This window comes from Lactuca serriola, chromosome 3 (genome assembly GCF_051521515.1).
Source record: "Lactuca serriola cultivar US96UC23 chromosome 3, Lser_US96UC23_V15, whole genome shotgun sequence".
In the NCBI taxonomy this organism is placed as follows: Eukaryota; Viridiplantae; Streptophyta; class Magnoliopsida; order Asterales; family Asteraceae; genus Lactuca; species Lactuca serriola.
In genome coordinates, this window is record NC_136410.1 from 62,090,030 (window position 1) to 62,104,366 (window position 14,337).

At 37.3% G+C, this 14,337-nt stretch overlaps 1 protein-coding gene and 1 pseudogene across 1 annotated transcript; one reads left to right on the forward strand and one right to left on the reverse strand.

The window, feature by feature from the left end:
- Window positions 1–1,887: 1,887 nt before the first annotated feature.
- Window positions 1,888–2,646, forward strand: LOC145092445 (dirigent protein 22 pseudogene; annotated as a pseudogene).
- Window positions 2,647–3,794: 1,148 nt separating this feature from the next.
- Window positions 3,795–5,523, reverse strand: LOC145094476 (uncharacterized). The gene has a single exon (XM_079032656.1). The coding sequence runs from the start codon at window positions 5,215–5,217 to the stop codon at window positions 4,219–4,221; it is 999 nt and encodes a 332-aa protein (XP_078888782.1). The 5' UTR covers window positions 5,218–5,523; the 3' UTR covers window positions 3,795–4,218.
- Window positions 5,524–14,337: the final 8,814 nt, after the last annotated feature.

Sequence of the window (14,337 nt, forward strand, 5' to 3'; positions counted from 1 at the left end):
ATTTTTAAAATATTGATCCTCAAGTTTTTCCATATTAAAACTACAACTGGTAAGGATATGATCAGCACATTTGACAGCCCTGTTACATTAACCACAAGTAAGGGAGTTGATGATGACTCCCTGCTGATTCAGAGCTAAAAATGAGGGGATTCTGCCCATTTTTGCCCTCCATACGAATGTTAAAACTTTTAGTGGAGCTTCCTTAATCCAGTCGATACGATTAAAAGGAAAACTCATATTGTTGCCAACCATTTTTACACGCATAGCCCTGGTTGTGAATATTCCACTAGAGTCTAACCCACACTTTCAGTTGTCACTTGTCGCCCCTGGTATGAATAGAGCCACCAATGCCATGAGTTGAGCCAATTCGAGTGGCAGACATCACAGTCCCAATTCCATTCGAACCCGCTAAGTTGAATTCTTTCATCCACTTTACATCTTTTTTTTGCTTTCAATCAAGTACAAACCTGGAAATCGGTCCTTAAGTTTTCCCCCATGAATCCATTGGTGTTGCCAGAATAATGTGTAAGTCCCCGAGCTTACTGACTTCTGAATAATAATGTTAAACGGGACCCCTTTCTTTTCAATATCCAATTTTTCCCCTGTTATTGTTCCATACACCCACAATTATCTTTTTAGACAAGTGATCTGAAAGTTTATCACTTAGATTATAGATACTAGTGATGACTTGGAACCAAAGTGAAGTGTTATCCAACTTGTGTCTCCGCCACCATTTCGCCATTAAAGTGATCGGAGATGCTCTTATATTTAAATGGGTTAGCGATTGGAAAATAGGTTGGAGATTTCAATCTAACTAACTCATTTAATTAAATTGGTTAGACGGGTTAACCTAATGAATTGTCTGTATTGAAAGAGTGTTATATTTTTTTTCTTTAATGAGCTAAATATCTAGCAACAATAGAAACAAAAAAACACAAATCAATTGTTCAGCAACATAATCCAACATAAGGGAGTTCATAATAACAACTTATATTTGGATGCACTTTTTTTTGTTATAACTCCACAAAAAGAAAGTAGTTAATGCTGGATTGTAGACATGAGCATGATCAAAGTATTACTACTACTTGCTATAATTCAAAATTAATTCAATATTCCAAAACCAACTATGTTGCCTCACAAAGGAACTTAGAAACACAATGAACACTTTGACAGTTTTCCCAAATGAATTAGGTCATGTGAGATATCATTATCTCTTAAATACATGGAATTAGGGTTTAGCAGACGGTCCACGTCAAGGTCTAGCGCTGAATGTGTTGAGCTTGCCTTCATAAATGTACATATCGTGCATACACCTAAGGTGTTTGTCTTTTGATATGCTCCCTTCTAGTGTGCTTTGTGATCCGTGGTCATTTCAACCCCATACTTTTTAAAAAGAGATTAATATTGTAGTACGTTGCACATTCCGGGCATGCAACCCTAGATAAGATCAAGTGACTATTTGCACTAACGTTGGTTTGTGTTAGTTATGGTTATGGACATACTCTAAAAAAACAAAAAAAAATGCATAAACTACTAAATATTTTAGTTAATTTACTACATTACTAGTGTAATAATACAAGTTTTATAATCATATTTAACAAATCTTTAGTTTAAAAATGCTTTAGACAAAATATGTACGTTTAATTAATTAAATCCGGTTAGCCCATTTCAATTCAAAAAAAAGGGGGGTGGGGGGGGGGATCGACCACAAATAGTCAACCTACTGCACTCATTAATTTTACCATCTCTAATATGTTAAACTAGCCATCATTTTTCATATTCCTGATAAACATTTTATACTAGAAATTAAGAAAGTAGTGTTTTAGGTAAACTAATGAAAAGAATATCATACCCACCCCTTTAGTTTACATGTATATGTATCTATATGACTATATGGATATGCCAACCTATCCCATTAGTCTTCATCCTTTCCATCTTCCCAACTGAATATCAAACACCCCCACACACACACAAACAAACAGGAAGAGAAATGGTGAAGCCATGGTTTACCCTAATATTAAGCTCAATGTTACTCATAGCCATGTCTCTTGTCCATGGCATTGATCAAGACCCTTTAGCCGTAGAAGAATGGTTCAAAAACCTACCCACCATGACCCAAAAGCAGACCCACCTTCACTTCTATCTACACGACTTAGTCAGTGGCACCTCCCCCACCGCCATGAGAGTCGCCCAATCCACCATCACCTCCACCTCTCCAACCGCGTTCGGGTTCCTCGCCATGGCTGACGACAAGCTCACCACCGGACCTGAACCAAACTCTACTGTTGTCGGTCGAGCACAAGGCATCTATGGTTCGGCGTGTTTGGAGGAGTCTGGTTTACTGATGACCATGAACTTGGTGTTCACCGGAGGGGATTACAATGGTAGTACTCTTAGTTTGTTGGGGCGGAATGCGGTGTTTCATCCTTACCGTGAGATGCCGATTGTTGGTGGGTCTGGTGTTTTTAGGATGGCGAGGGGTGTCGCCACCGCAAAAACTCATGATTTTAATCTTACCTCCGGTGATGCGGTTGTGGAATATAACGTCATGGTTGTTCATTATTGAGTCTAATTAAGCTCCTTGTATTTGATTCATGTATTTGTACTTGGTAAATTATTAAAAATGGATTAGTGACAGAATCAAAACTCTTCCCTTATTTTTTGAGTTTTTGGTCCAATTAATTTACAAAATAATAATAATAATAATAATAATACTTAGAGTAAACATAGGTCGATTCACATGCTTAAAACAGTCAAACCAAACTTTGACCAAATTTTTATAAAAGAAGATCTTTATTTAATTCATATATATATATATATATATATATATATATATATATATATATATATATATATATATATATATATATATATATATATATATATATATATATATATATATATATATATACCACCACGAACAAGCTAAAATAAGCTAAAATACTAATCGATAAAAAAATATATATATCTGATAAAACTAATTGATAAGTTAGATAGACATATAAAAAGTTGAGCTTTTATAATAATAAAAGTTATATTTATGAAAAATTTACAAAAACTTAATAAATTATTTAAACATGTATGTTAAAAACTAGTTTATAAGCTACCTCTCGTATGCTATGAAAAAAAAGTAAAAATAAAGTTAACGAAAAGTTAGAAGTTAGTTGTGATATTGTGATGTACAAACACAAATTTTACAATTAAACATAGGCACAAATCAATTTCATTCCACATCTAGAATTTGTACAACACGTACTGGTTTCATATTTAATTTATAAATTATCGTAAATGCCATCACAGCATCAATAATTTAAAAACATCCTTATCATAAATCTGTAACCTTTTTCACTAACTTGTAGTTTTCATCATTTTCACTATCAATTTGAAATCAATGCATTCAATTATTAGCCTTCATAAACACATGTTTACACCCTAATCCCTACACTACATATGTATACAATAAGGCTATGGGGAGTGGTCACACCCATCCCACCGGAAAAGTGCTACCACATATGCGCCATGTCAGCTTCACACTCAACCCACCACCAACCCAGTAAAGACTGGAAATGATTACCACAACACAAATTCTTTTTTTTTTTACCATTATATTAATTAAAAAACGTAATTTATAGCAGACATTAATTTTTTAAAACATAAAAAAATAAGAACACATTTCATTAATTAAAACATAGAAATTTAAAACTTAAATTAGAAAAATTAAACATTACATTGTCTAAATAAAATAAAAATTAAAAAACATAAAAAACATAGAAAAATAACATTACATTGTCTAAATAAAATAAAATTAAAAAACATTAAAAACATAGGAAAATTCTAATCGTCGTCGTTGTCGTCACCGGTATCATCCGCCTCGTCTCCACCATCGTCATCCTCCTCATCGTCACCATCAACACCATCGTCATCATCGTCGTCTTCACCGTCATTTTGCCCTTGAAATTGTCGTTCCCATATGTATTCGGTCAAATCATGTCGTAGATTGTGATGTGTTTCACGGTTTTGTATTTCCAAAACTCTTGAGAAGTATGCCAGACTCCCAACTTGTATTATTGCGGGTGGGTTAAGTATATCGTTTGTGGTATATGAGCAAATAGTCCTACCCTCTTCTTCTATTATCATGTTATGTAAAATAACACAAGCAGTCAACACGGTCCTCAATTTTTCTCTGTCCTATGTTCGTGTCGGATGTTTGATTATGTGTTACCTTTGTTTGAGGACTCCAAACGTCCGTTCTACATCCTTCCTTGCAGATTCTTGTGCTAACTTGAACATTTTCTGTTTATCGTCGACCGGAAATGTGTATGACTTGACAAATGTAGCGTATTCTGGATATATCCCATCACCTAGGTAATACCCATATTTGTATTCATTTCCATTGACAACATATGACATTTCTGGTGCTTTGCCCTGTAAAATATCGTTAAATATCGGAGACGCTTGGAGCACATTCAAGTCATTGTTTGACCCGGCCATACCAAAGAATGCATGCCAAAACCATAGGTCATTTGAAACCACCGCCTCCAAAATAACAGTCGGTGCCCCATGATCACTTCGTGTGAACTGGCCACGCCACGCGTTGGGACAATTTTCCCACTCCCAATTTGTACAATCAATGCTACCAAGCATCCCTGGAAAACCATGTTTCGCTTGATGTGTGGCATACAATTTTTCGACATCGCTTTTAGTCGGATGTCGCAAGTATATGTCACGGTAAAGCTCTATGACATACTCACAAAATAAATATGTACACTCTCGACCCGTCCTCTCAGACATTTTCAGATACTCATCTGATGCGTCTGTGGTTATACCATATCCCAACTGTCTAAGAGCGGCCGTACATTTTTGTATTGTGGTAAAACCATGTTTACCTCTAGCATCCCATCGTAATTGAAAAAATTCATAATTATGTGCCAAATCTCTAGCGATACGTAAAAATAAAGTTCTACTAATACGAAAACGTTCTTCGAATTTAGATAGATCATATAAACTATCAACGGCAAAATAATCACGTACCAAAAATTCATGTGCCGCCTCTCGATCCCGGCTGATCCATTTTCTATGCTTCTTGTCGACGTTTGAACTTTCGCCCCTCTCACGTACCACGTCTCGTGCCGCGGATAACAGCGTATACAAAATAAAATCGTCATCGGAATCGTTATCATCGGAAGACGAAATAATTGGAGGTGGAAAATTATCCATTTTTTGGTTTGATGTGTGTGTTTGTTTTGAAAAAATGTGGGTGTGGTTTAGTGGAAATTGTGAATAAAGTGGATGTATATATAGAGAATTTGAAAAAATGAAAAAAAAAAAGTTTTTTTTTATTAATGCAAGATATAACGGTCGAATGCAACGTTCCAATTTAATTAGTCAATCAAAGCCCTCGTCTTCGTCCGTCTTCAGCCTCACACCACACGCAGCCCACCAGACTTGGGGGCGGTGTTCACGCGTGGGAGAGGCTGTCACCTCAGCCCAAGACGCGTGAAAATGCTCCCATACCGAGTAGCCTTATGCATAACATGAAAGCCTACGCATTTGGGTTTGACCTCCCATTTCCTTGATAAAACCAAAAAGGGCCTGTTTGTTGAAAATAAAGAGCAAATTACAAGAAAAACAATATATTTTGTTCAATTATACAAATTGACAATAAAACACAATTTGAGACAACTTTTTTTTCAAATCATCCGTAATGCTGAAAAACTTCTAAGTTCTAAGGCAAACAAATATTGCATACTACAAAAAAAGAAGTCCAGTCCTATCCACAGAATAAAATTAAGATCTTCATGAGTCGCGTGACCACAAAGTAAAAAGTATGTATGAAAAAGATCTTTTAGTGTCACGTTATATTTCTCTCATTCCCCTTTACCCCACCAAAAAGCAAGAATAGTTACATTTCACTAATTTTTATTTTTTTTATTTTAAAATATATATATATATATATATATATATATATATATATATATTATACAAATATTATACTCATTTTTATAGCGAATTAAAAACCATGAATTTTGATATATTTTCTATAATTTTTTAATAAGTATATAATTTAATAAATATTAAAAAAACTGAATAAAAAAAATAGATCAATCATGCGATGAGAGAGAGTGGGGGATAGGCTTCCCTCACTCTTTTCCCGCATCCATTTTCCCTCATCCTCCGTATGGTGTTCCAAAATGAATGAAGGATTCTCTCACTTATTTCCCGTTTGATACCTTCTAACCTCATTATACATATAATACCATAAGTCAATAATTAAACTCGGTCTCAATCTTAACTATAACTAGAACATCTCTCTATATAAATCAAGTAGAACATCCAAAATAACAAAAACAAATATAAAAATAAAAACATAAAAAAAATCATTATAATTACTCCAAATCTACTCTAACCACTAAAGTTTTTGTGCACTTACCTATTCTTCCCGTACAAAACACTTTTCACCTTTTTATCAATTATTGAAACACTCAACGGGGCTAGATGGTTGCGGTTTTTGGCGGCAAGTATGGCGGTGTGGGCATGCACAAGAGGATTCTTGTGGTATAGTTGAGATGAGATCAAGGGTCTGTTTTGTTTGGATATAGGCAAGTCAGGTGCTAGTTGATGGTTCCAGGTGATCAGGGAGGTGAATTGGGAACAAAAACTTTAATTGTCTCTGATGTATCCCTACTATGAAAATGATGCATTTTGTTTTATGAATGATTTCACATGATGAATTAATGGTTATGGATTTGTAGATGAGGAGTGGGATGGTCCATTTGTTTCTAGATAGAGGATCGGTGCTATTAATGGAGTGTTAAAATTATTACTCATGTATCTACATGAGACACTTGATGTTAGAGGCGGTTATGATTAGGGAGTTTTTGAGGTCTCCATGTGAGATTCAGAATCTCTTTATGTTTGCTTGGTTTTTATCTGGAAGATCATCTTGCATTATGTTATACACCAGTTTGAGATGTGGTTTGTTTGCAACGCCAGTTGGTAGTAGTTCGAACCCTAACGGGGGAGAACTTGGCATTCCGCTTGGAGGATCATTGATCTGTTCGAATTTATGGTTTCGGAATAATGAATCACAGGAATCTGCAATTCGGGTATGCGAGACTTTGGTTCAGGATTTGGTCAAGACGGAGATACAGAGCAATTGTCATTAGATTCAGAAATGCATGAGTTGTCTTCGCGGTAGGAATATGTTGGATAAGGAGCTCGTTATAACTAGTGGTTCCTTTCAGGATGTCGGTGAATAGATCAATAAACGCTTGGGTCGCGTAGGTTGAGTATAAATTGTTGAAGGATTTGTCTGCTCGTTGTATAGACAACTATCTATAGTCTAGGATTGGCAATTGTTGGTCGGTCAGTTAGCTTCATAGATTGGTATGTTTAGTTCCACATGGGCTTTGTTCCGTAGTGTATTGGGTCATTAGACCAGACGTCCGTAGCTAAGGTTCTCTGAAAGTTTAAAGCTTTATCAACTGAAGTTTAATGGATGCGTCAACCTATCGTCAAAATTTTCACATTGTACATTTTGGTTTCTGGGTATGGGTACCCTCAATTGTGGTTGTGGGATTATTGTTCATAACAGGCTCAAGTTTGGTAGATGTCCTTGGTTATTGGAAGTTTGGATGTTGGGGAAACGTTGTTTAGTTTTCAGGTGTGGCTTTGGATCTACACAAAATCCGATTTTGACATGTCACGCCAGCAGGGTTGGTATCTGGTTTGACCCGAACAGGATTTTAACAGCATTTCTAAATAAGTTTGGAAGTTTTATCAAGTTAATTTATGTATTAGTAGGATCTATTAAGTTTCAATCAAGGTGTGAGATCTTTGTTTTGGCTATTCATGATGATGTTTCTGTTAGCGGTTGAGGTTCGCATTTCGGTTAGATCTACTAGTACCACACCCTCTGGGTAAGGTTGTGGGGAAGAAGGAATGAAGTAGATCTAGGGTTGGTTATGTGTTTCCCTTGGGGATATATGTAGGATGAGTATGATAGCATGAGAAAACTTGGCTCAAGTTATTGGCATGGTTCTTATTTGGTTTATAGCTCTTGAATTGGAACAAGAGTGCAACCACACATCTCATTCTCTGGTTGTGTACGACCATGTTTTCATTTGGTTTTGCACTGGTAGTAACATGTGTTGTGAAAGGCATTGTGCGTTATAGAAAGGTAAGGTTTGGGTTGTGTTGAGAAGGATGTTGATTGGGTTCCTACAAGTCGGTGGGTTGATGGTTAAAGCACCTTTAGACCTATGTGGTGTTGCTCGCGATTCTTCAGGCCGGTGATGGAATGATGACAAGATCGGCATGATAATGTGAGCTTATCGTTTTAGTGGTTAGTGGTGTCACGATGTATCATGAACCAATGGTTGCATAATTCATGTGGGTGGGACTTGGTAGTCATTTGATTGAGACTCTTAGGTCTCATATCGTTAGTCTTTGGCATGGTTGAGTATTGATGCAGTTTTGGGAGTCAGGAGATTTAGTGACCAGCTGGTTTGGATCATGTGGATAGTAAAAGTTTGTTGGGAGTATTAATCTTGCATCAACAATCTCTTGTTGAATGTTTTCATTATGAACCCCGTTTTCTTGTGGGTTGTTTATAGGAGTTTGGTTGCCATTGTTGGGTATTGGTTTTGAAATCTCGAGTCATGAAGTTCGTTGTAAATGCCTCGAGTGATTTTTCATGTGGATGTGCACCTAAGCTAATAAGGGATTTTGATGTAACGTGAGAATCTTGGATAGACCATCATTATGCTCTTGGGAACAGTGAGTTGGTGATGACTTGTCAGAAATTCAAGTGTGTATTTAAGGTTTTTGGGCACAACTTTTGGGTTCGATATTAGTTGAAATTCACGAGTGGTATGTTTTAAGTATTCTATCTACATGATTTGGTGGTGTTCCTGGTCAGGGACTAGGGGTAGGTATGACAATGGATGATCATCAGTCTTAGAGTATGGTTTATGGAGTTTAGACTGATGGGTTCCTAGTTTTATGTCTTTATTGACGGAGTTAGTTGTAGTTCCAGTTTTTGAGAAGTTTCCCAGTTTGAGTGGTTTTCACTAGAAGTTGGGTCTTACATTTAAGGAGAGGGGGATAATGGTTGTGGTTGAGTATTTTCAAGTTATTGGGTTATTTGTTGGCAGTTGTGGGTTTCAAGTAATCTCTCGACTTCTCTGTATAGATTCCTTGATTTCGATGTGGTTAGAGGGAGCTTGTGGAATATGTTGATGCTAATTTCAGAGATTGTAGTCAAGACAGATTTCGAGGATCAAAATCCAGTTTCAGTGGGGGAGAGTTGTAACATCCTTTTCGAGAAGTTTCTTATTTCGGGATTTTGGGCAATAAATGGATCAAGTAAAGGCATTCGCTTCAAAGGAATAGAGTTTAGACCCTATTGGATGTTGATAATATTGATTATGTAATCTAATCTCTTGGTTTATCTTTCGGAGCCAAAGGGCAAAATGGGAAAAGTTATTTGTTAGGCTTCTTGCATGGATTATGGTTTTTAGTTCGACACGTTTTAAACCAAAATTAACTAAATATAAGTATGGGGATCGTCAATACCTTTCCGTGGGTATAAATATCAACGAAAACGGAGTTGAAACGAAGAAGTTATGGTTGTTTGAAGTTGAGGTGGTGTTAGGTGAAAACCGTCGCTACATAGTGTCACACCCCCAAACCAAGGATGGTGGAAACGTTCGGGGTGGAGGACTTCATGTATAGTATCACAACAACGTGTATAATAGTGCTCAAAGTAAATACAATCATCATAAATATAATTGAAAAAGTTACGCCAATGTATATGTTTACATATTTCAAATCAATTACATTATGATGACAAAATAAGCTGTTTGACGATTTATCGTCACATCCTCAAAATGCTGTTGATTTCCTGTTTCACTGAATTCCTGATAATACAAGTAGTTTTGAAAAAGTGTCAACACAAAGGTTGGTGAGTTCATAAGAGATTTTGTTAGAGAAGTAAACTATTTTCCTTGTAAAAGCGATAGAGTATGTATCTAGAAAATCCAATATTTTCTTTATTATGTATATGTAGTCCTAAATCCCAATACCGAGAGATAACAAGTATTTGCCATACTTAAAGATATAAAAGTGGTTTCAAATTGGCGTAAAACCGTTTGTGATTTGAGAAAACTCCCGTAATGAATGGTGTGTAGTCTTAAATACCAAGACTGAAAATACACAGCAATATATGTAATTATTGATATAAAAGGTGATTTTAAATCGACATAAAACCCCTTTTGTTTTATAAAAATCCCGTAAACTTTATGTATTGTTAGCTCCCTATGTGAGTCGCTATAACCATACTGTGACTAGAGGTAACCTGCACAACGTCTTTTATACGCCCTGATCCTATGACTCTTGTCACCCGCAGACCTGCCGGTCCGGCTGTAGCTAGCAGCGAGGTGTGGGATGTCAACCCCAATATAGATCTATACACAATTATCACGCTCTCCCTACAAGAGACTTTGATTATAACTTACAGGAATTTGGATCCCGTACTCGGACGGACGGGGAGAGAAAGTCTCACAACCTGAGTTAACAAGTTTACGTGTAGTGTGCGTGAGTGTGTAAAACCTTTTTCTGTGGGAATGTAACCTTTCGAAATGTGATTGTTGTGTTAATGGAAACATAAACCATACCTATTATAGTTTATCCAAAACGTTTGTAATGTATAAGAACTCTTTTATGAAAATGCATTGGTGTTATGAATCCATAAACTATGCTTATTATAGCTTAATATACGTGTTCTAAATGAATGAATAATCTTATCATGAATGACTAAGTTTCAGTTTATAATGATAAACTAACAAGGAAACACATTCAATATTTAGAACTTATTGTTATACACTTTGCTCAACATAATACAAAGTGTTATGAAAGTTATATGTTGTTAACTAATTTTTTACCTTTCTGCGCTGTTTTAGAAAAGTCATAGAAAAATCATACAAAGTCGAAAACTAAATCCGTAAATTCTGAGAGTTCCCAAATATTATGGCAAGATTCACACTCCACCTAAAGATCTCACTTAAAGATTTTATTCTTAAATAAATATTTTCATGAAAATATGCCCAAATTATGATTATTTAGGGTCTTATATGTTAAAATATGATTTCTGGAGAAAATCCCGCGTTAAAATAATTAAAAACGGACTTAAAATGTTAAAAGTATTGAAAACCGGGTGATATTGAAGAAATCCGAAGTTTTGGCAAGGTTGCGGTCATCAGCAGCCTTGAACCGGAGTGACTGGGGCTGCTGGTGTGGATTCGAGGGGGGGAGGCTGCGGTCCGAGCTGCTACTACAGGCGACTCCATCCGAAGGAAGACCGAAGGCGAGATGGTTGCGGCTCCGGGCTTGCTGCGGCTCGCTGGCTGCGGTCGGCTTGCTGCGGCTCGCTGACTGCGGTCAGCTTGTTGCGGCTGCACCCTGGGGCTTCGGTCCTAGCTACTTCCCGTCCAAAAGGGTCCGGCCCTAAGAGGCTTCGGCCCTATAAAGGGGATTTCGGGTCTTTTTGGGGTTTTTCTCCATTCTAACTCCATTTTAAGCGGTTTTTGACCCGGTTAAGTGTCGGGATGTCCCATTTGATCAAAATAAATCGAAAGAGGTTTTGAGAGAGATTTGGGAGAGATTTTACAATCTTGGAGAGATTTCTCATACAGGGAGAGATTTGGGAGAGATTTCACATACTTGGAGAGATTTCTCATACAAAGAGATATTCGGGAGAGATTCCGCATTCTTGGAGAGATTTGGGAGAGATTTCACATACTTGGAGAGATTTCTCATACAAAGAGAGATTTGGGAGAGATTCTCGAAAAAGAGAGATATAGTGAAAACGATTGAGGGAGGTTTCGTGTGTGACATTTATGAGTGTTTGACTTCGCAACGCAAGGTCCATAAGCCCCATTAGGTCATGTTTAAGGATCTTACACACTCCCAATGAGTATGCAACATTGTTTTATCAGTTTGGTTTGTTACTTACCACAGTTTTAGGTTAAGGAAATCTAGATATACGAACTTTTCGATTTATGATCTCTCATAAGAATAACGAGTTGTTTAGAAATTACATAACGTAAACTCTAGTACCCACGGGCAAATTGAGTCGACCGGTTTGACTTGTTGACCTTAGTTGACTTTGACTTGACCGGAAATTGACGGTTGTCACATCATCCCTCCGTTAGAGGGAATTTCATCCCGAAATTTGAATTTAGGCAAGGAGTAGGCATGAATAATCGAGCCAAGAAGTGGGAATACTTCCTAATCGACTGATTCTCGCACTCCCAAGTGACTCCAGGTCCTTGGTTAGTATTCCAGTGAACTTTCAATAATGGGAAGCGGCGTTGCTTCGTACGCCTGACCTCTCGGTCCATGGTCACTACAGTTCTTCCACGAAGGTGAGGCTCTTGTGGAACTCGATCTCGTCGAGGGGGATTACAAGAGTCTCGTCGGATAGATACTTCTGCAAGTTTGAGACGTGTCAGGTAGAATGTACTTTACCAAGCTTGCGGGAGTAGATTGAAGTTGCGAGTTACAGGGCTGATTCTAACAATAATCTCGAAGGGCCTAATTATCCTGGGTCTTAGCTTTCCACGCTTCCCGAAGCGTACTAAGCCTTCCCAGAGTGAGGCTTCCAGAGGAATTTAGTCTCTTACTCTGGAGTTCTAAAGGTTTCTCCCTCTTGCTTCTCTTCCCAGAAAAGGGTTGCTCCCTTCAGAGTCAAAGTCGTAAGGCGTTCCGCAATTTGGGAGAAGTTCTAAAGGAACTAAGACGATAGGTCAGCGAGACCCAAAATTTCGGCGTGCTCCCGTCGATGCCTTTGGTGTTGACAATTTCTCAACGGTTTTGATTAATTGAAAGGGTCCTCAAGAATTTCCACAACAATAATAGTGTGTCTTAGGAATTTGACTCTTCAATTCCAAAACTCGTATCTAGAGAACTTCAGGTAAGGCTTCTCTGATCGAATTGTTCCCACGGTTTGTTGTAGCTGTTCTTTTTGGAGAGATTTCTCATACAGGGAGAGATTTGGGAGAGATTTCACATACTTGGAGAGATTTCTCATACAAAGAGAGATTCGGGAGAGATTTCGCATTCTTGGAGAGATTTGGGAGAGATTTCACATACTTGGAGAGATTTGGGAGAGATTCTCGAAAAAGAAAGATAGAGTGAAAACGATTGAGGGAGGTTTCGTGTGTGACATTTGTGAGTGTTTGACTCCGCAACGCAAGGTCCATAAGCCCCATTAGGTCATGTTTAAGGATCTTACACACTCCCAATGAGTATGCAACATTGTTTTATCAGTTTGGTTTGTTACTTACCACAGTTTTAGGTTAAGGAAATCTAGATATACGAACTTTTTGATTTATGATCTCTCATAAGAATAACGAGTTGTTTAGAAATTACATAACGTAAACTCTAGTACCCACGGGAAAATTGAGTCGACCGGTTTGACTTGTTGACCTTAGTTGACTTTGACTTGACCGGAAATTGACGGTTGTCACACATAGTGGGGATCAAAGCCAACGGCGTGGCAGTCGCCACGAAGTGGGGATCAAATCCTACGGCGTGGCAGTCTGTCAGGCCCAAGCCTATGATTTTAGGGTTTTCAACGTGTTTAAGCATACGTTTCGCATTTTTTGGCATTTTAGCAGCCTCCATCACCTTTATAACCCCTTAGGAGAAACCCTAGCCTCCACTTTCAAGATTTAAGATTCTCCTCTCTCTTCTCTCCTCTTTTGGGGTGCTTTTTATGATATTTTGATGGAGTTTAAAGATCAAGCAGGCTCTTTTGGTTGCAAGAAATGATGCTTCAAGTTTAGATCCATCAAAGACATTACATTTCTGGATGATTGTAAGTATAAAGTCCCGGTCTTGCTATCTAGTTCCTTAGATCTTGTTATTTGGGGTTTTTGGCACTTTTTGGTCCATTTTATAAGTGATATTGGAGTTGAGTGGACTCCAACATCTTTTGACCAGTTAGGAATATTTCTTGGACCTCATGGACTAGGAAAGTTATGATATTTTGTCTTCCCTTTTAGCCATGCAAGTTATCTTGGTCCTTTAGGCCATTTTGGTGTATTAAAGTTTAGATCTTGAAATATTGTGGCATTATTATGGATAAAGTTGGAAACTTTATCCATCTAAACATCTTGTTGATTAAGATCTGGAAGTTGGGGACTTGGACTTAATGGATTAAGTTGAGAAATATGCATTTGTTGGCCCCTTTGAAACTTAAAGTCTAGATCTTGGTGGTTTGGATCTTCTTAATGGATAAAGTTATAAACCTTATCCATTAAGACCTTGGAAAGG

What these genes read in the sequence shown, in the direction of transcription:
- LOC145094476 (XM_079032656.1), bottom strand. Translation starts at nt 5,217, where the DNA reads ATGGATAATTTTCCACCTCCAATTATTTCGTCTTCCGATGATAACGAT.